Source organism: Streptopelia decaocto (genome assembly GCF_964273445.1).
Source record: "Streptopelia decaocto genome assembly, chromosome: 28".
In the NCBI taxonomy this organism is placed as follows: Eukaryota; Metazoa; Chordata; class Aves; order Columbiformes; family Columbidae; genus Streptopelia; species Streptopelia decaocto.
The window spans coordinates 652082-673924 of record NC_138683.1 but is presented as its reverse complement, the minus strand read 5'-3'; the positions used below and the strand labels follow the sequence as shown (position 1 = coordinate 673924).

General features: G+C 49.6%; 2 protein-coding genes across 3 annotated transcripts in view; one reads left to right on the top strand and one right to left on the bottom strand.

The window, feature by feature from the left end:
• RBM23 (RNA binding motif protein 23) overlaps positions 1-21843 on the bottom strand; it is a gene marked incomplete at its 3' end in the record, with an annotated part of 120100 nt that overhangs the window by 17197 nt on the left and 81060 nt on the right. The gene's annotated exons all lie outside the window — the stretch shown is intronic.
• Positions 1324-20948, top strand: METTL3 (methyltransferase 3, N6-adenosine-methyltransferase complex catalytic subunit). 2 transcript variants are annotated; one of them, XM_082073850.1, is made up of 12 exons: positions 1325-1577; positions 3530-3726; positions 4774-5127; positions 7183-7358; positions 9063-9267; positions 10682-10869; positions 12120-12158; positions 12307-12415; positions 13704-13769; positions 17139-17251; positions 20598-20646; positions 20853-20948. In XM_082073850.1, the coding sequence occupies exons 1-12, from the start codon at positions 1484-1486 to the stop codon at positions 20913-20915; spliced, it is 1653 nt and encodes a 550-aa protein (XP_081929976.1). In that variant the 5' UTR covers positions 1325-1483; the 3' UTR covers positions 20916-20948. The 2 variants fall into 2 exon arrangements, with proteins under 2 accessions (XP_081929977.1, XP_081929976.1); XM_082073851.1 differs by lacking the exon at positions 20598-20646 and having other exon boundaries at positions 1324-1577; positions 20804-20942.

Here is a 21843-nt window from a genome sequence, read left to right as displayed (position 1 = left end):
GATTGACCCCCATTGACCCCCATTGACTCCCATTGATCCCATTTGGCGCCGTCAGCATTTTCCTCCTCCTTAATTAACAGCGAGGGGGGCGCTAATTAATTAGAGAGGTTAATTAAGAGCGTTTAGTGGCGCTTTCTCGCTTTGCCGGCGCGGAATCCGCCTAGCAACGCGCGCTGATTGGCCGCGCGTTGCTGGGGTGGTGTAATCTGCCTAGCAACGCGCGCTGGTTGTCCGTGTTTGAGGGGGGCGCCTAATCTGCCTAGCAACGCGCGCTTATTGGCCGCTCTTTGGAGCGGCTTAATCCGCCTAGCAACGCGCGCTTATTGGCCGCTCTTTGGAGGGACTTAATCTGCCTAGCAACGCGCGCTTATTGGCCGCTCTTTGGAGCGGCTTAATCCGCCTAGCAACGCGCGCTTATTGGCCGCCATTTGAAGGGGCTTAATCTGCCTAGCAACGCGCGCTTATTGGCCGCCCTTTGGAGGGGCTTAATCTGCCTAGCAACGCGCCCTGATTGAACGCGCTCGGGAGAGCGGGGCGCGTACTCTGCCTAGCAACGCGCGCTGATTGGCCGCGGTGCGTAAAACCGTATAAAATAAAAAATACGCCTCCAAAATGACCCGAATCGCCCCGAAATGACCCAAAACCGCCTCAAAAAGCATCAGGAAACACCGTTTAAAGAAAAAAAAAGTGAAAATAAGTGTCCAAAAACCGGGTTTTTCGCTCAAAAATCAAGATTTGAACAAAAACCACGAATAAGTAGAAAATCACCCAAAAAACGAGTTGAAAACCCCCCAAAATGAGGGTTTTCCCCCCAAAAATCGAGAGGTTTGAACCAAAAAGTCAGAGTTTTTTTGGGGTGAATAATGTGAAATATTGTGGAAATGATGATGAATTTTGGGGAATATTGACAATTCCTGTGGGAATGTGGCTCATTTTGGGTCCAAAAAGGCCGATTTGGACCCCAAAATGCCGCCATTTCCCCCCAAAACCCCCGTTTTGCGCCCATTAAACGCTCCTCCCCCCTCCCCCCGCTCTGCGTCACGTGTGCGCGGCACCGGGAGCGAATTTTGGGCTAAAACACCCCAAAAAAAGCTCATTTGGGTGGGGTTGTGGGGAACCAGGCCGCAAGATGGCGCCGGTTGCCATGGCGATATGGGAGGGGCTCTCCAGCGCTCAAAATGGCGCCAGTTGCCATGGGGATATGGGAGGGGCTCTCCAGCGCTCAAAATGGCGCCGGTTGCCATGGGGATATGGGCGGGGCGCGCTGGCAGTGAGGCTGGCGCGTGGCTGCGGAAGGGGCGTGGCCTCGGCTATAAAAGGCGGTGGCGCCGGGGAGCCGCTTCCGGTTCGGCGGCGGGCGCGGAGCGAGCGGGTCGGCGGGCGGCGCTCCGGGCTCCGCGCGGGTTCCAGGCCCCGTTGCGGTTCCAGGCCCCCCGGTGTCGGTTCCCCGGTACCCGGTGGGGGTTTCTCGGTTCCCGCAGCCATGTCGGACACGTGGAGCTCGATCCAGGCGCACAAGCAGCAGCTGCACTCGCTGCGGGAGCGGCTGCAGCGGCGCCGCAAGATGGAGCCGCTCGGTGAGCGGAGAACGGGGGGGAATGGGGGGTAACGGGGACAACGGGGGGTAATGGGATAATGGGGGTTAATGGGTGAAATGGGGTTAATGGGGGTTAATGGGTGAAATGGGGGTAATGGGGGTTAATGGGTGAGATGGGGGTAATGGGGGTAATGGGGGTTCAATGGGGTAATGGGGGTTAATGAGGATAATGGGGTTAATGGGGGTAATGGGGGTTAATGGGTGAAATGAGGTTAATGGGGGTGAAATGGGATAATGGGGTTAATGAGGATAATGGGGTGAAATGGGGATAATGGGGATTAATGGGGATAATGGGGGTTAATGGGTGAAATGGGGTTAATGAGGATAATGGGGTTAATGGGGGTTAATGGGTGAAATGGGGATAATGGGGGTTAATGGGGACAATGGGGCTAATGGGTGAAATGGGGTTAATGATGATAATGGGGGTTAAGGGGTGAAATAGGGTTAATGGGGGTTAATGAGGGTAATGGGGGTTAATGGGTTAAATGGGTTATTGGGGGTTAATTGGGATACTGGAGGTTAATGGGGGTAATGGGGGTTAATGAGGATAATGGGGGTTAATGGGGATCAATGGGGTTAATGGGCGAAATGGGGTTAATGAGGATAATGGGGGTTAATGGGTGAAATGGGGTTAATGGGGGTTAATGAGGATAATGGGGTTAATGGGCGAAATGGGGTTAATGAGGATAATGGGGGTTAATTGGGATAATGGGGTTAATGAGGGTAATGGGGATAATGGGGGTTAATGGGTTAATGGGGTTAATGAGGATAATGGGGGTTAAGGGGTTTAATGGGGGTTAATGAGAATATTGGGGGTTAAGGGGTGATATGGGGTTAATGGGTTAATGAGGATAATGGGGTTAATGGGTTAAATGGGGTCAATGGCGGTTAATTGGGGTAATGGGGGTTAATGGGTGAAATGGGGTTAATGGGGTTAATGAGGATAATGGGGTTAATGGGTGAAATGGGGTCAATGGCGGTTAATTGGGGTAATGGGGGTTAATGGGTGAAATGGGGTTAATGGGGTTAATGAGGATAATGGGGGTTAAGGGGTGAAATGGGTTAAATGGTTTTAAATGGGGTTAATGGGTTAATGGGGGTTAATGATGATAATGGGGGTTAAGGGGTGAAATGGGGTTAATGGGGGTTAATGAGGATAATGGGGTTAATGGGGTTAATGAGGATAATGGGGTTAATGGGTGAAATGGGGGTTAATGAGGATAATGGGGGTTAAGGGGTGAAATGGGGTTAATGATGATAATGGGGGTTAATGGGTTAGATGGGGTAATGGGGGTTAATGGGTTAAATGGGGTTAAATGGGGGTAAAGGGGTTTAATGACGATAATGGGGGTTAATGGGTTAAATGGGGTTAATGAGGATAATGGGGTTAATGGGTGAAATGGTGATACTGAGATAGTGAGCCTTGGGGCTGCCAAATAGTGAGCTATAGGGGGCAATGGGGCTGCCAAATAGTGAGCTATAGGGGACTATGGGGCTGCCAAATAGTGAGCCTTGGGGGGCTATGGGGCTGCCAAATAGTGAGCTATAGGGGGCAATGGGGCTGCCAAATAGTGAGCCTTGGGGGCAATGGGGCTGCCAAAAAGTGAGCCTTGGGGTCTATGGGGCTGCCAAATAGTGAGCTATAGGGGGCTATGGGGCTGCCAAATAGTGAGCTATCGGGGGCTATGGGGCTGCCAAATAGTGAGCTATGGGGGTCTATGGGGCTGCCAAATAGTGAGCCTGGGGGTCTATGAGGCTGCCAAATAGTGAGCTATAGGGGACTATGGGGCTGCCAAATAGTGAGCCTTGGGGGGCAATGGGGCTGCCAAATAGTGAGCCTTGGGGGGCGATGGGGCTGCCAGATTAATTAATGAGGGGTCAGGGGTTAATTAACGAGGGGTCAGGGTTAATTAATGTCATTCGTTAACGCAGACCCGCCCCGCACGGCCAGCCCCGCCCCCGCCCCCGCCAGCCCCGCCCCCGCCGCCGCCCCGGGCCAATCAGGAGCCTGCGCCGCCGAGGCCCCGCCCCCCGACCCCGCCCTGGAGCGGCGGCTGCTGCTGCGATTGGCCGACGTGGCGCTGCCGCTGCCCGCCGACTCGGCCGCCATTGGCCGCTCCATCGCCACCGTAAGACGCCCGAACTTGCCCAAAATCGCGGTATTTGCACTCAAAAACTTGTGCTGCAAAGTGGCGCAAAACGTCGGTATTTACACTTAAAAATTCATGGCTCAAAATGACCCAAAATGCTGTTATTTCCACCTAAAAATTCATGGCTTAAAATGACCCAAAACGTCGGTATTTCAACTTAAAAATTCATAGCTCAAAATTGCCCAAAACCTCGTTATTTCCACTTAAAGATTTGTGGCTTAGAATGACCCAAAATGTGGTTATTTCCACTTAAAAACTCGTGGCTTAAAATGACCCAAAATGTCATCATTTCCACCTAAAATCTTGTGGCTTAAAATAACCCAAATTGTCGTTATTTCCACTTAAAAATTCATAGTTCCAAATGACCCAAAATGTCGTTATTTCCACTTAATAATTCATGGCTGAAAATTGCCCAAAATGTCTTTATTTCCACTTAAAAATTAATGGCTCAAAATTGCCCAAAACGTCGTTATTTCCACTTAAAAACTTGCGCCTTAAAATGACCCAAAATGCCGTTATTTCCACTTAAAAATTCATGGTTGAAAATGACCCAAAATGCTGTTATTTCCACTTAATATTTCATAGCTCAAAATTGCCCAAAATGTCGTTATTTCCACTCAAAAATTTATGCCAGAAAATCACCCAAAACGTCGTTATTTCCCCTTAAAGATTTATAGCACAAAATGACCCAAAACGTCGTTATTTCCACTTAATAATTTGCGTCTTAAAATGACCCAAAATGTCGTTATTTCCACTTAATAATTCATAGCGCAAAACCTCGTTATTTCCCCTTAATCCTCCGCTCAAAACGACCCAAAATGTGGTTATTTCCACTTAAAAATTCATGGCTCAAACCCACCCAAAACATCATTTCCACTTAAGAATTTCCGGCCCGAAACGGCCCAAAACGCGGCGTTTTCGCCCCAAAACCCCCGGTGGCGAAGCGCCGCCGTTTCCCCTCAATAATCCCCACACCAACCCGCCCGGAATTGCCCAAAACGCGGCGTTTTCGCCCCAAAACACCAGGCGGAGGCGCCGGCGCCGCAGCGGCAGGTGGAGAGCCTGCTGGAGAAGTTCGCGGCGCAGGAGCTGATCGAGATCCGGCGGCTCCAAGATGGCGGCGCCACCCTCGTCACCTTCGCCGACCACTCCAAGCTGGCGGCCATGACGGGCGGCGGCCCCGAAACCCCGGGAATTCGCCCCAAAACGGAGCGGAAGCGGCGCAACGAGGAGGAGGAAGGGGGAAACAAGATGGCCGCCGGCGGGGAGCGCGACGCCGGCAAGGAGCCCAAGAAATGGCGGAAGCAGGCGAGCGAGGTGGATCTGGAGATCGAGAGCCTGCTGAGTCAGCAGTCCACCAAGGAGCAGCAGAGCAAGAAGGTGACCGACACAAATTTGACCGAAATCTGGGGAAATGAGCCCAAAATGGCGGCGTTGCCTGAGGGGAAATGAGAACAAAATGGCGGCGTTTCCTGAGGGGAAATGAGAACAAAATGGCGGCGTTTCCTGAGGGGAAATGAGAACAAAATGGCGGCGTTGCCTGAGGGGAAATGAGAACAAAATGGCGGCGTTTCCTGAGGGGGAATGAGAACAAAATGGCGGCGTTGCCTGAGGGGGAATGAGAACAAAATGGCGGCGTTTCCTGAGGGGAAATGAGAACAAAATGGCGGCGTTTCCTGAGGGGAAATGGTGGGTTCGAGGCGTTTCCCGCCAAAAGTGCTGAGGAGCGTTGGTTGGGTTGTTGTTCAAACTATTGAAATTTTATGTTAATATTGTGAAAAATTGAACGTTTTACCTCAAAAATGTTGAGGGACACACGTGGTTGAACCTCAAAATGGTAAAATTTTGGGGTGTTGTTAAAAAAAAAGGCTTTTTTTGAGGGGAAAATGATGAATTTTGGGGGTTTTGCGGCATTTCCCACCAAAAGTGCTGAGGAGCGTTGGTTGGGTTGTTGTTCAAACTATTGAAATTTTATGTTAATATTGTGAAAAACTAAGGGTTTTGCCTCAAAAATGTTGATGGACGCAAATGGTTGAACCTCAGAATGTTGAGATTTTGGGGTCTAATTGTAAAAAATGGGGTTTTTTGAGGAGAAAATGATGAATTTTGGGGTTTGTGGCATTTCCCGCCAAAAGTGTTGAGGAGTGTTGTTGCTCAAAATGGTGGAATTTTGTGTTAATATCATGAAAACTTGGGGGTTTTACCTCAAAAATGTTGACGGACACAAGTGGTTGATCCCCAAAATGTTGAGATTTTGGGGTCTAATTGTAAAAAATGGGGATTTTGGGGGAGAAAATGATGAATTTTGCGGGTTTTGCGGCGTTTCCCGCCAAAAGTGCTGAGGAGCGTTGGTTGGGTTGTTGCACAAAGTGTTGGAATTTTATGTTAATATCGTGAAAATTTGGGGGTTTTACCTCAAAAATGTTGAGGGACACAAGTGGTTGAACCCCCAAATGTTGAGATTTTGGGGTCTAATTGTAAAATATGGGGATTTTGGGGGAGAAAATGATGAATTTTGGGGATTTTGTGGTATTTCCCACCAAAAATGTTGAGGAGCGGTACAGGTTGTTCCTTAAAATGTTAAAATTTGGGGTTAATGTCACAAAAAGTTGAGGGTTTTACCTCAAAAATTGTGAGGAACGCACTTGATTGAACCCCAAAATATTGAGATTTTGGGGTCCCGTTAAAAAAAGTAGGGATTTTGAGGCAAAAATGAGGAAATTTGGGGCTTTTGTGGCGTTTCCTGCCACAAAAATGGCGGGAAAAACTTTGGGTGTCCCTCAAAACGCTGAAGTTTTGGGTTTTCCCCCCCAAAAAAGGTGGTTTTACCTCAAAAAAACAGCGGGAAAACACATAGTTCAAAAGGCTGAAATTCAGCGTTTTTAGCGCAAAAACGGTCGTTTTAGGTCAGAAAAATGGCGGGAAAACGCGTAGTTGATGCTCAAAAGCCTGAAATTCGGCGTTTTTAGCGCAAAAACAGGCGTTTTACGTCAGAAAAATGGCGGGAAAAAGCGTATTTGATGCTCAAAAGGCTGAAATTTGGGGTTTTTAGCGCAAAAACGGGCATTTTTAGGTCAGAAAAACGGTGGGAAAACGTGCAGTTGATGCTGAAAAGGCTGAAATTCAGCGTTTTTAGCGCAAAAACGGGCGTTTTAGGTCAGAAAAACGGCGGGAAAACACGTAGTTGATGCTCAAAAGGCTGAAATTTGGTGTTTTAGCGCAGAAACGGGCATTTTTAGGTCAGAAAAACGGCAGGGAAACGTGCAGTTGATGATCAAAAGGCTGAAATTTGGGGTTTTTAGCTCAAAAACGGGCGTTTTAGGTCAGAAAAACGGCGGGAAAACGCTCAGTGCATGGAGAGGCTGGTGTTTTGTCCTAAAATGAGCGTTTTTGGGCCTAAACCGAGCGTTTTTGGCCCGGAACGGGCGTTTCCAGGTGAGCCAGGAGATCCTGGAGCTGCTGAACACGACCACGGCCAAGGAGCAGTCGATCGTGGAGAAGTTCCGGTCGCGCGGGCGCGCGCAGGTGCAGGAGTTCTGCGACCACGGCACCAAGGAGGAGTGCGTGCGCGCCAGCGGCGCCGCGCGGCCCTGCCCCCGCCTGCACTTCCGGTACGGCCCACCCAAAATTTGACGTTTCCACCTCAAAATTTGACGTTTCCACCTCAAAATATGGAATTTCTACCTCAAAATTTGACCTTTCTACCTCAAAATTTGACACTTTAAGCTCAAAATTTGACCTATCTCAAAATTTGACACTTCTACCTCAAAATTTGATGCTTCCGCCTCAAAATTTGACACTTTTACCTCAAAATTTGAGACTTTTACCTCATAGTTTGACCTTTCTACCTCAAAATTTGACACTTTTACCTCAAAATTTGACACTTTTACCTCAAAATTTGACCTTTCTACCTCAAAATTTGACACTTTCACCTCAAAATTTGACGCTTCCGCCTCAGAATTTGACACTTTTACCTCAAAATTTGACGCTTCCACCTCAAAATTTGACACTTTTACCTCAAAATTTGACGCTTCCGCCTCAGAATTTGACGTTTCCACCTCAAAATATGGAATTTCCACCTCAAAATATGGAATTTCCACCTCAAAATTTGACGTTTCTACCTCAAAATTTGACACTTTAACCTCAAAATTTGATCTTTCTACCTCAAAATTTGACACTTTAAGCTCAAAATTTGACCTATCTCAAAATTTGACACTTTTACCCCAAAATTTGATGCTTCCGCCTCAAAATTTGACACTTTTACCTCAAAATTTGAGACTTTTACCTCATAGTTTGACCTTTCTACCTCAAAATTTGACACTTTTACCTCAAAATTTGACACTTTTACCTCAAAATTTGACCTTTTTACCTCAAAATTTGACACTTTTACCTCAAAATTTGACACTTTTACCTCAAAATTTGACACTTTTACCTCAAAATTTGATGCTTCCACCTAAGAATTTGACACTTTTACCTCAAAATTCGATGATTCCGCCTCAGAATTTGACCCTTCTGCCTCAGAATTTGACGCTTCCGCCTCAGAATTTGACGCTTCCGCCTCAGAATTTGACGCTTCCGCCTCAGAATTTGACGCTTCCGCCTCAGAATTTGACGTTTCCACCTCAAAATTTGACGTTTCCACCTCAAAATTTGACCCTTTAAGCTCAAAATTTGACCTATCTCAAAATTTGACACTTTTACCCCAAAATTTGATGCTTCCGCCTCAAAATTTGACACTTTTACCTCAAAATTTGAGACTTTTACCTCATAATTTGACGCTTCCACCTCAAAATTTGGCACTTTTACCTCAAAATTTGGCACTTTTACCTCAAAATCTGGCACTTTTACCTCAAAATTTGACGCTTCCACCTCAAAATTTGACACTTTTACCTCAAAATTTGATGCTTCCACTTCAAAATTTGACGCTTCCACCTCGAAATGTGGAATTTCCACCTCGAAATTTGACACTTCTACCTCAAAATTTGACGTTTCTACCTCAAAATTTGACGTTTCTACCTCAAAATGTGGAATTTCTATCTCCAAATTTGACGTTTTATCTCAAAATTTGACGTTTTATCTCAAAATTTGACATTTCTACCTCAGAATGTGACACTTTTACCTCAAAATTTGTCATTTCTGACCTAAAATCTGAAATTTCCACATGAATTTCCCAATTTCAACTGCAGAAATCCCACCCGAACGTCCCCATTTCCACCCCCAAACCCCACCCGAACTTCCCCATTTCCACCCCCCGATCCAGCGCCAGTTTCCCAGTTTCCAACCCCGATTCTGCCCTTTTTTGCCCCGATTTTCAGGCGCATCATCAACAAGCACACGGACGAGTCTCTGGGCGACTGCTCGTTCCTCAACACCTGCTTCCACATGGACACCTGCAAGTACGTGCACTACGAGATCGACGGGCGGCCCTCGCCCCCCCGCAGCGCCGCGCCCCGCCCGCCCAGCCCCGCCCCGCCCGCCCCGCCCCGCGACCGCGCCCGCGACCGCCTCTTCCCGCCGCAGGTAACCAATCGCGGCCCCCGCGCCCGCGGGTGACCAATCGCGGCCCCCGCGCCCCTCAGTGCGGCACGGGGTGGAACCACAACAAATTAAACAGTTCACGTTTTGGAGTTTGGAAATTATTTGAAATTCGGAAATTTGAAATTCGGAAATTTGAAATTCGGAAATTTGAAATTCGGAAATTTGAAATTCGGAAATTTGAAATTCGGAAATTTGAAATTCGGAAATTTTGAACTTTGAAATTTTGAAATTTCAACATTTTGAAACTTGAAATTTTGAAATTGTAAAATTAGAAATTTTGAAATTTGAAATTTTGAAACTTTGACATTTAAAATTTGGACGTTTTAAATTTTAAAATGTGAAATTTTGAAATGTGAAATTTAGAAATTATTTGAAATTTTGAATTTTGAAATTCTGAAATTTGAAATTTTGAAATTTGAAATGTTAAAATTTTGAAATTAGAAATTTTGAAATTTGAAATTTTGAAATTTTGAAATTTTAAAATCAGAAATTTTGAAATTTGCAATTTTGAAATTTTAAAAATTTGGAATTTTGAAATTTGGAATTTTGAAATTTGAAAATTGGAATTTTGAAATATGAAATTTCAAAATTTTAAAATTAGAGATTTTGAAAATTGGAATTTTGATATTTTGAAATTTTAAAATTAGAAATTTTGAAATTTGGAATTTCGAAATTTTAAAATTTGAAATTTTGAGATTTGGAAATTAGAAATTTTTAAAATTGCAAAACTTCAAAATTTCAAATTCCAAAATTTTAAAATTCCCAAATTCGAAAATTTAAATTTCAAATTTTAAAATTTCAAAATTTCAAATTTTAAAATTGTAAAATTTCAAAATTCCAAAATTTAAAATGTCAAATTTCAAAATTGTAAAATTTCAAAATTCAAAAATTCCAAAGTTTTAAATTTCAAATTTTGAAATTTCAAAATTTCAAATTTCAAAATTCCAAAATTCCAGAATTTTACCTTTCAAACGTTGAAATTTTAAAATTTCAAATTTCAAAATTTTAAAATTGTAAAATTTCGAAGTTCCTGAACTCCAAAATTTAAATTTGAAATTTCAAAATTCCAAAATTTTACATTTCAAATTTTGAAATCTTTTCAAAATTTCAAAATTTCAAATTTTGAAATTTTCAAATTTCCAAATAATTTCAAATTTCAAAATTTCAAATTTTAGAATTCCAATATTTCAAAATTTCAAAATTTCAACTTTCAAAATTTCAACTTTCAAAATTTCGAATTTCCAAATTTGGACTTTCCAATTGTGTGTGTGGTTTCCGCGTCCCCCATGACGTCATCGCCCCCATGACGTCATCGCCCCCATGACGTCATCGCCCCCGTGACGCCATCGCCCCCATGACGTCACCGCCCCCGTGACGTCACCGCCCCGCCCCCCAGTGGATCTGCTGCGACATCCGGTACCTGGACGTGCGCATCCTGGGCAAGTTCGCGGTGGTGATGGCCGACCCGCCCTGGGACATCCACATGGAGCTGCCCTACGGGACGCTGACCGACGACGAGATGCGGCGCCTCAACATCCCCGAGCTGCAGGACGACGGCTTCCTCTTCCTCTGGGTCACCGGAAGGTGGGCGCCGCTTCCTCTTCCTGTCCCTCTTCCTCTTCCTGTTCCTCTTCCTCTGGGTCACCGGAAGGTGGGCGCCCCTTCCTCTTCCTGTCCCTCTTCCTCTTCCTGTTCCTCTTCCTCTGGGGCACCGGAAGGTGGGCGCCGCTTCCTGTCCCTCTTCCTCTTCCTGTTCCTCTGGGGCACCGGCAGGTGGGGCCGCCCCAAAACCCCCCCGAGCGGCTCAGAATGGGGGGGGCTGGAAGTGCCAGCAGGCAAGATGGCGGCCGCCACCACCAGGAATCAAGATGGCGGCCGCCACCAGTAATCAAGATGGCGGCCACCACCAGTAATCAAGATGGCGGCCACCACCAATAATGAAGATGGCGGCCACCACCAGTAATGGTGTCAGTAATCAAGATGGCAGCTACTGCCACCACTAGTAAACGAGATGGCGGCTACCGCCAATAATCAAGATGGCCGCCACCAGTAATCAAGATGGTGGCCACCACCGTCAGTAACAAAGATGGCGGCCACTGCCATCAAGATGGCTGCCACTAGTAATCAAGATGGCAGCCACTGTCAGTAGTAAAGATGGTGGCTACCGCCAGTAATCAAGATGGCCGCCACCAGTAATCAAGATTAATCAAGATGGCAGCCACCACTGTCAGTAATCAAGATGGCTGCCACTAGTAATCAAGATGGCTGCCACTGCCAGTAATCAAGATGGCTGCCACTGCCAGTAATCAAGATGGCCGCCACTGCCAGTAATCAAGATGGCAGCCACCACCAGTACTCAAGATGGCAGCCACTAGTAATCAAGATGGCAGCCACCGCCAGTAATCAAGATGGCAGCCACTAGTAATCAAGATGGCAGCCACCGCCAGTAATCAAGATGGCTGCCACAAGTACTCAAGATGGCTGCCACAAGTACTCAAGATGGCTGCCACCAGTAATCAAGATGGCAGCCACCACCAGTAATCAAGATGGCTGCCACCACTGTCAGTAATCAAGATGGCAGCCACTAGTAATCAAGATGGCAGCCACTGCCAGTAATCAAGATGGCCGCCACTAGTAATCAAGATGGTGGGCACTGTCAGTAATCAAGATGGCAGGCACTGCCAGTAGTTATCAAGATGGTTGCCACTAGTACTCAAGATGGCTGCCCCCACCAGTAACCAAGATGGCTGCCACCAGCGTCAGTAACCAAGATGGCGGCCCCGCCAGTAACCAAGCTGGCGTCTGTCGCCATAGCAACCGGCGTTTCCCCCCAGGGCCATGGAGCTGGGCCGCGAGTGCCTCAACCTCTGGGGGTGAGTCTGAGTCCCATCCCCCCCAACCCCAAACCGCCGGGATTCGCCCCAAAACGGCCGCCATGCCTCAGCCTCTGGGGCGAGTTCTGTGACCCCCGACCCCAAACCCGCGGGATTCGCCCCAAAAGCGCGGCGGGGTTGGGCGCAGGTACGAGCGCGTGGACGAGATCATCTGGGTGAAGACCAACCAGCTGCAGCGCATCATCCGCACCGGGCGCACCGGGCACTGGCTCAACCACGGCAAGGAGCACTGCCTGGTGAGACCCAAATAACCCAAAATCACCCAAAACCACCCAAAACGGCCCCGAAACCGCGGGAAACGGCCCAAAAACCATGGAAAACCACCCAAAAATCCCATGGTATGACCCAAATATCCCATGGTATGACCCAAAAATCCCATGGTACGACCCAAAAACCACATGGTATGACCCAAAAATCCCATGGTATGACCCAAAAAGCACATGGTATGACCCAAAAATCCCATGGTACGACCCAAAAACCACATGGTACGACCCAAAAATCCCATGGTATGACCCAAAAAGCACATGGTACGACCCAAAAAGCACATGGTACGACCCAAAAACCACATGGTACGACCCAAAAACCACATGGTACGCCCCAAAAACCACATGGTATGACCCAAAAATCCCATGGTACGCCCCAAAAACCGCGGAAAACAACCCAAAAATTGCGGAAAATGGCCCAAAAACCACGTGGAATGACCCCAAAATCACATGGAATGACCCAAAACCACATGGAACGACCCCAAAATCACATGGAATGACCCAAAACCCACATGGAATGACCCAAAACCACATGGAATGACCCCAAAACCACATGGAATGACCCAAAACCCACATGGAATGACCCAAAACCACGTGGAATGACCCAAAACCACATGGAATGACCCAAAACCCACATGGAATGACCCAAAATCACGTGGAATGACCCCAAAATCACATGGAATGACCCAAAACCACATGGAATGACCCAAAACCACATGGAATGACCCAAAACCACATGGAATGACACCGCCCCCCCCCCCCCCGAAGTGATTGGTACAGTCCGAGCAGTGCCGGCTGGGGATTGACCAAAATCCTCTCGTTTTGCCCCAAAATCTCACCCTGAGACCCTAAAAATAAGTGTGGACCCCCCCTTGGAATTTCCCACCCAAAAAAACACGTGAAATGACCCCAAAACCATGTGAAATGACCCAAAACCCCCATGGAACGACCCAAAAGCCACATGGAACGACCCAACCCCCCCCCCCAAGCGATTGGTGCAGTCCAGGCAGCCCTGGGCGGGGGGGAGACCCCAAAACCTGGGGATTTTACCCCAAATTTGATGGGCCCAACCCGCCAAACCCCCCAAATCTTGATCCCCCCCCCCCCCACACACATTTGCACGCCTTAAAATGCCCAAAAACGGGATTTTGGGGGGGATTTTGGGGTGAAAAAGGGGCATTTTGTGGGTGATTTTGGGGTGCAAAGGGGCGTTTTGGGGGCGATTTTGGGGTGAAAAAGGGCGATTTTGGTGCCGTTGCAGGTGGGGGTGAAGGGCACCCCCCAGGGCTTCAACCGCGGGCTGGACTGTGACGTCATCGTGGCCGAGGTCGGTCCCAAAACCGCCGGGTTTGGCCCCAAAACGGGGCGGGGGGGGGTTGGGGGAAAAAGGGGCTTTTGGGGGGTGATTTTGGGGTGAAATGGGGCATTTTGGGGAAAAAGGGCCTTTTTGGGGTGCAAAGGGTCATTTTGGGGTGATTTTGGGGCGCAGAGTCCGTTTTTGGGGTGATTTTGGGGTGATTTTGGGGTGATTTTGGGGCGCAGAGGCCGTTTTTGGGGTGATTTTGGGGTGCAGAGGCTGTTTTTGGGGTGATTTTGGGGTGCAGAGGCCGTTTTTGGGGTGATTTTGGGGTGATCTTGGGGCGCAGAGGCCGTTTTTGGGGTGATTTTGGGGTGATCTTGGGGCGCAGAGGCCGTTTTTGGGGTGATTTGGGGGCGCAGAGGCCGTTTTTGGGGTGATTTTGGGGTGATTTTGGGGCGCAGAGGCCGTTTTTGGGGTGATTTTGGGGTGATTTTGGGGCGCAGAGGCCGTTTTTGGGGTGATTTTGGGGTGATTTTGGGGCGCAGAGCCCGTTTTTGGGGTGATTTGGGGGCGCAGAGGCCGTTTTTGGGGTGATTTTGGGGTGATTTTGGGGCGCAGAGGCCGTTTTTGGGGTCGTTCTGGGGTGATTTTGGGGCGCAGAGGCCGTTTTTGGGGTTGTTTTGGGGCGCAGAGGCCGTTTTTGGGGTGATTTTGGGGCGCAGAGGCCATTTTTGGGGTGATTTTGGGGCGCAGAGCCCGTTTTTGGGGTGATTTTGGGGTGATTTTGGGGCGCAGAGCCCGTTTTTGGGGTGATTTTGGGGCGCAGAGCCCGTTTTTGGGGTGATTTTGGGGTGATTTTGGGGCGCAGGGGCCGTTTTTGGGGTCGTTTTGGGGTGATTTTGGGGCGCAGAGGCCGTTTTTGGGGTGATTTTGGGGTGATCTTGGGGCGCAGAGGCCGTTTTTGGGGTGATTTTGGGGTGATCTTGGGGCGCAGAGGCCGTTTTTGGGGTGATTTGGGGGCGCAGAGGCCGTTTTTGGGGTGATTTTGGGGTGATTTTGGGGCGCAGAGGCCGTTTTTGGGGTGATTTTGGGGTGATTTTGGGGCGCAGAGGCCGTTTTTGGGGTGATTTTGGGGTGATTTTGGGGCGCAGAGCCCGTTTTTGGGGTGATTTGGGGGCGCAGAGGCCGTTTTTGGGGTGATTTTGGGGTGATTTTGGGGCGCAGAGGCCGTTTTTGGGGTCGTTCTGGGGTGATTTTGGGGCGCAGAGGCCGTTTTTGGGGTTGTTTTGGGGCGCAGAGGCCGTTTTTGGGGTGATTTTGGGGCGCAGAGGCCATTTTTGGGGTGATTTTGGGGCGCAGAGCCCGTTTTTGGGGTGATTTTGGGGTGATTTTGGGGCGCAGAGCCCGTTTTTGGGGTGATTTTGGGGCGCAGAGCCCGTTTTTGGGGTGATTTTGGGGTGATTTTGGGGCGCAGGGGCCGTTTTTGGGGTCGTTTTGGGGTGATTTTGGGGCGCAGAGGCCGTTTTTGGGGTGATTTTGGGGCGCAGAGGCCGTTTTTGGGGTGATTTTGGGGTGATTTTGGGGCGCAGAGGCCATTTTTGGGGTGATTTTGGGGCATAGAGGCCGTTATTGGGGTGATTTTGGGGTGATTTTGGGGCGCAGGGGCCGTTTTTGGGGTCGTTTTGGGGTGATTTTGGGGCGCAGAGGCCGTTTTTGGGGTGATTTTGGGGCGCAGGGGCCGTTTTTGGGGTGATTTTGGTGTGATTTTGGGGCGCAGAGGCCATTTTTGGGGTGATTTTGGGGCATAGAGGCCGTTATTGGGGTGATTTTGGGGTGATTTTGGGGCGCAGGGGCCGTTTTTGGGGTCGTTTTGGGGTGATTTTGGGGCGCAGAGCCCGTTTTTGGGGTGATTTTGGGGTGATTTTGGGGCGCAGAGGCCATTTTTGGGGTGATTTTGGGGCGCAGAGTCCGTTTTTGGGGTGATTTTGAGGTGATTTTGGGGTGATTTTGGGGCGCAGAGCCCGTTTTTGGGGTGATTTTGGGGTGATTTTGGGGCGCAGAGCCCGTTTTTGGGGTGATTTTGGGGCGCAGAGGCCATTTTTGGGGTGATTTTGGGGCATAGAGGCCGTTATTGGGGTGATTTTGGGGTGATTTTGGGGCGCAGGGGCCGTTTTTGGGGTCGTTTTGGGGTGATTTTGGGGCGCAGAGGCCGTTTTTGGGGTGATTTTGGGGCGCAGGGGCCGTTTTTGGGGTGATTTTGGTGTGATTTTGGGGCGCAGAGGCCATTTTTGGGGTGATTTTGGGGCATAGAGGCCGTTATTGGGGTGATTTTGGGGTGATTTTGGGGCGCAGAGGCCGTTTTTGGGGTGATTTTGGGGTGATTTTGGGGCGCGGAGCCCGTTTTTGGGGTGATTTTGGGGTGATTTTGGGGCGCAGAGGCCGTTTTTGGGGTCGTTCTGGGGTGATTTTGGGGCGCAGAGGCCGTTTTTGGGGTGATTTTGGGGCGCAGAGGCCGTTTTTGGGGTGATTTTGGGGTGATTTTGGGGCGCAGGGGCCGTTTTTGGGGTGATTTTGGGGTGATTTTGGGGCGCAGAGGCCGTTTTTGGGGTGATTTTGGGGTGATTTTGGGGTGCAGAGCCCGTTTTTGGGGTGATTTTGGGGTGATTTTGGGGCGCAGAGGCCATTTTTGGGGTCGTTTTTGGGTGATTTTGGGGCGCAGAGCCCGTTTTTGGGGTGATTTTGGGGCGCAGAGGCCGTTTTTGGGGTGATTTTGGGGTGATTTTGGGGTGCAGAGGCCGTTTTTGGGGTCGTTCTGGGGTGATTTTGGGGCGCAGAGGCCGTTTTTGGGGTGATTTTGGGGTGATTTTGGGGCGCAGAGGCCGTTTTTGGGGTGATTTTGGGGCACAGAGCCTGTTTTTGGGGTGATTTTGGGGCGCAGAGCCCGTTTTTGGGGTGATTTTGGGGCGCAGAGGCCGTTTTTGCGGTGATTTTGGGGTGATTTTGGGGTGCAGAGCCCGTTTTTGGGGTGATTTTGGGGTGATTTTGGGGCGCAGAGGCCGTTTTTGGGGTGATTTTGGGGTGATTTTGGGGCACAGAGCCCGTTTTTGGGGTGATTTTGGGGTGATTTTGGGGTGCAGAGGCCGTTTTTGGGGAGATTTTGGGGCGCAGAGGCCGTTTTTGGGGTGATTTTGGGGCGCAGAGGCCGTTTTTGGGGTCGTTCTGGGGTGATTTTGGGGCGCAGAGGCCGTTTTTGGGGTGATTTTGGGGCGCGGGGGCCGTTTTTGGGGTCGTTCTGGGGTGATTTTGGGGCGCAGAGGCCGTTTTTGGGGTGATTTTGGGGCGCGGGGGCCGTTTTTGGGGTGATTTTTGGGGTGCAAAGGGGCGTTTCTGGCGCAGGTGCGCTCCACCAGCCACAAGCCGGACGAGATCTACGGGATGATCGAGCGGCTGTCGCCGGGCACGCGCAAGATCGAGCTGTTCGGGCGGCCCCACAACGTGCAGCCCAACTGGTGACCTGGGGCGAATTCCGGGGGTTTTGGGGCACTTTGGGGGGAATTCGGGGGGTTTTGGGGCACGCGCAAGATCGAGCTGTTCGGGCGGCCCCACAACGTGCAGCCCAACTGGTGAATTGGGTGTTTTGGGGTGAATTCCGGGGGTTTTGGGGCAGTTTGGGGGGAATTCGGGGGGTTTTGGGGCACGTCAAGATCGAGCTGTTCGGGCGGCCCCACAACGTGCAGCCCAACTGGTGAATTGGGCGTTTTGGGGTGAATTCCGGGGGTTTTGGGGCTGTTTGGGACGGGCACCCCCAGGGTGACGCTGGGGGAGCAGCTGGTGGGTGTTTTGGGGTGAATTCTGGTGGTTTTGGGGCTGTTTTGGGGTGATTTGGGGTGAATTTGGGGGTTTTTGGGGCTGTTTTTGGGGTGAATTTGGGGGTTTTTGGGGTGTTTTGGGGTGAATTTGGGGGTTTTTGGGGTGTTTTGGGGTAAATTCAAGGGGTTTGGGGCTGTTTTTGGGGTGAATTTGTCTGTTTTGGGGCTGTTTTTGGGGTGAATTCGGGGGTTTTGGGGCTGTTTTGGGGTGAATTTGGGGGTCTTTGGGGTGTTTTGGGGTGAATTTGGGGGTTTTCGGGTGAATTTGTTTTGGGGCTGTTTTTGGGGTGAATTTGGGGTGTTTTGGGGTGAATTTGGGGTGTTTTGGGGTGAATTTGGGGGTTTTTGGGGTGTTTTGGGGTGAATTCGGGTGGTTTTGGGGGTGTTTTGCGGTGAATTTGGGGGTTTGGGGTGAATTTGGGGGTTTTTGGGGTGTTTTGGGGTAAATTCAGGGGGTTTGGGGCTGTTTTGGGGGTGAATTCGGGGGTTTTGGGGGTGTTTTGGGGTGAATTTGGGTGTTTTGGGGTGAATCTGGGGGTTTTGGGGCTGTTTTTGGGGTGAATTCGGGGGTTTTGGGGCTGTTTTGGGGTGAATTTGGGGGTCTTTGGGGTGTTTTGGGGTGAATTTGGGGGTTTTCGGGTGAATTTGTCTGTTTTGGGGTGAATTTGGGGGTGAATTTGGGGGTTTTGGGGCTGTTTTTGGGGTGAATTTGGGGGTTTTGGGGCTGTTTTGGGGTGATTTGGGGTGAATTTGGGTTTTTTTTGGGCTGTTTTGGGGTGAATTTGGGGGTTTTTGGGGTGTTTTGGGGTGAATTTGGGGGTTTTTGGGGTGTTTTGGGATGAATTTGGGGGTTTTGGGGTGAATTTGGGGGTTTTTGGGGTGTTTTGGGATGAATTTGGGGGTTTTGAGGTGAATTTGGGGGTTTTGGGGTGAATTTGGGGGTTTTTGGGGTGTTTTGGGGTGAATTCGGGTGGTTTTGGGGGTGTTTTGCGGTGAATTTGGGGGTTTGGGGTGAATTTGGGGGTTTTTGGGGTGTTTTGGGGTAAATTCAGGGGGTTTGGGGCTGTTTTTGGGGTGAATTCGGGGGTTTTGGGGGTGTTTTGGGGTGAATTTGGGTGTTTTGGGGGTGAATTCGGGGGTTTTTGGGCTGTTTTGGGGTGAATTTGGGGCTGTTTTGGGGTGTTTTGGGGTGAATTTGGGGGTTTTCGGGTGAATTTGTCTGTTTTGGGGCTGTTTTTGGGGTGAATTTGGGGGTTTTGGGGCAGTTTGGGGTGAATTCCGGGGGTTTTGGGGCAGTTGGGGACGGGCACCCCCAGGGTGACGCTGGGGGAGCAGCTGGTGGGTGTTTTGGGGTGAATTCTGGCGATTTTGGGGCTGTTTGGGGCAGTTTGGGGACGTGGTGTCGCAGGGTCACGCTGGGGGAGCAGCTGCTGGGTGTTTTGGGGTGAATTTGGGGGTTTTGGGGCTGTTTTTGGGGTGAATTTGGAGATTTTGGGGCTGTTTTGGGGTGATTTGGGGTGAATTTGGGGGTTTTTTGGGCTGTTTTGGGGTGAATTTGGGGGTTTTTGGGGTGTTTTGGGGTGAATTTGGGGGTTTTGGGGCTGTTTTTGGGGTGAATTTGGGGGTTTTGGGGCTGTTTTGGGGTGATTTGGGGTGAATTTGGGGTTTTTTTGGGCTGTTTTGGGGTGAATTTGGGGGTTTTTGGGCTGTTTTGGGGTGAATTTGGGGGTTATTTGGGCTGCTTTGGGGTGAATTTGGGGGTTTTTGGGATGCTTTGGGGTGAATTTGGGGGTTTTGGAGTGAATTTGGGGGTTTTTGGGGTGTTTTGGGATGAATTTGGGGGTTTTGAGGTGAATTTGGGGGTTTTGGGGTGAATTTGGGGGTTTTTGGGGTGTTTTGGGGTGAACTCGGGTGGTTTTGGGGCTGTTTTGGGGTGAATTTGGGGGTTTTGGGGCTGTTTTGGGTGAATTAGGGGGGTTTTGGGGCTGTTTGGGGTGAATTCAGGGGTTTTGGGGCTATTTTGGGGTGAATCCGGGTGGTTTTGGGGCTGTTTTGGGGCGAATTTGGGGGTTTTGAGGCTGTTTTTGGGGTGAATTCAGGGGTTTTGGGGCTGTTTTGGGGTGAATGTGTGTGTTTTTGGGGTGAATTCGGGTGTTTTTGGGCAGGATCACCCTGGGTAACCAGCTGGACGGGATCCACCTGCTGGACCCCGAGGTGGTGTGTGTGTTTTTGGGGTGAATTCGGGTGTTTTTGGGTGTTTTTGGGCAGGATCACCCTGGGTAACCAGCTGGACGGGATCCACCTGCTGGACCCCGAGGTGGTGTGTGTGTTTTTGGGGTGAATTTCAGTGTTTTTGGGTGTTTTTGGGCAGGATCACCCTGGGTAACCAGCTGGACGGGATCCACCTGCTGGACCCCGAGGTGGTGTGTGTGTTTTTGGGGTGAATTTCGGTGTTTTTGGGTGTTTTTGGGCAGGATCACGCTGGGTAACCAGCTGGACGGGATCCACCTGCTGGACCCCGAGGTGGTGTGTGTGTTTTGGGGTGAATTCGGGTGTTTTTGGGTGTTTTTGGGCAGGATCACCCTGGGTAACCAGCTGGACGGGATCCACCTGCTGGACCCCGAGGTGGTGTGTGTGTTTTTGGGGTGAATTTCGGTGTTTTTGGGTGTTTTTGGGCAGGATCACGCTGGGTAACCAGCTGGACGGGATCCACCTGCTGGACCCCGAGGTGGTGTGTGTGTTTTTGGGGTGAATTCGGGTGTTTTTGGGTGTTTTTGGGCAGGATCACGCTGGGTAACCAGCTGGCCGGGATCCACCTGCTGGACCCCGAGGTGGTGTGTGTGTTTTTGGGGTGAATTTCGGTGTTTTTGGGTGTTTTTGGGCAGGATCACGCTGGGTAACCAGCTGGACGGGATCCACCTGCTGGACCCCGAGGTGGTGTGTGTTTTTGGGGTGAATTCGGGTGTTTTTGGGTGTTTTTGGGCAGGATCACGCTGGGTAACCAGCTGGACGGGATCCACCTGCTGGACCCCGAGGTGGTGTGTGTGTTTTTGGGGTGAATTCGGGTGTTTTTGGGTGTTTTTGGGCAGGATCACCCTGGGTAACCAGCTGGACGGGATCCACCTGCTGGACCCCGAGGTGGTGTGTGTGTTTTTGGGGTGAATTTCAGTGTTTTTGGGTGTTTTTGGGCAGGATCACCCTGGGTAACCAGCTGGACGGGATCCACCTGCTGGATCCCGAGGTGGTGGCGCGGTTCAAGCAGCTCTACCCCGACGGCGTCATCGCCAAGCCCAAGGGGCTCTGAATGGGCTGAAAACGCGCGGATTTGGGCAAAAAGGTGAGCGGGGGGGGAGGGGGGGGTGGGGGGGATGGGGGTTTGGGGGGAAAAGGGGGTTTTGTGAGGGAAAAAGGGGGTTTATGAGGTGAAATGGGGGATTTTTGTGGTAAAATGGGGGTTTTATGAGGTAAAATGGGGGATTTATGAGGTAAAATAGAGGTTTTGAGGGAAAAAGGGGGTTTTATGAGGTAAAAAGGGATTTTATGAGGTGAAATGGGGGTTTATGAGGGGAAATTGGGGTTCACGAGGTGAAATGGGGGTTTATGAGGTGAAATGGGGGTTTATGAGGGAAAAAGGGGGTTTATGAGGGGAAATTGGGGATTTATGAGGTAAAATGACGGTTTTATGAGGTAAAATAGGGGATTTTTGTGGTAAAGTGGGGGTTTTATGAGGTAAAATGGGCGTTTTATGAGGTGAAATGGGGTTTATGAGGTAAAACGGGGGTTTTATGAGGGAAAATGGGGGTTTTGAGATAAAAGGGGGTTTTATGAGGTAAAAAGGGGTTTTATGAGGGAAAATGGGGGGTTTATGAGGTAAAATGGGGGATTTATGAGGTAAAACGGGGGATTTATGAGGTAAAACGGGGGGTTTATGAGGTAAAATCAAGGTTTGGAGGGAAAAAGGGGGTTTTATGAGGGGAAATGGGGTTTTATGAGGTAAAATGGGGGTTTATGAGGTGAAATGGGGGGGTTATGAGGTGGTAAAACATGCGGGAATTGTGTCAGAATAAGGGGAATTGTGTTAAAATATGAGGGAATAGCGTTAAAATATAGGGAATTTCGTTGAAATATGAGGGAATTGTGTCAAAATATGAAGGAATAGTGTTAGAATATGGGGAATTGTGTGGAAATATGAGCGAAGAGTGTTTAAATATGGGGAAATGTGTGGAAATACG

What these genes read in the sequence shown, in the direction of transcription:
- METTL3 (XM_082073850.1), top strand. Translation starts at nt 1,484, where the DNA reads ATGTCGGACACGTGGAGCTCGATCCAGGCGCACAAGCAGCAGCTGCAC. An exon ending in CACAACGTGCAGCCCAACTG is followed by an intron (nt 17,252 to 20,597) that starts GTGACCTGGGGC and finishes GTTTTTGGGCAG; the next exon opens with GATCACGCTGGGTAACCAGC. An exon ending in TCCACCTGCTGGACCCCGAG is followed by an intron (nt 20,647 to 20,852) that starts GTGGTGTGTGTG and finishes CTGGATCCCGAG; the next exon opens with GTGGTGGCGCGGTTCAAGCA.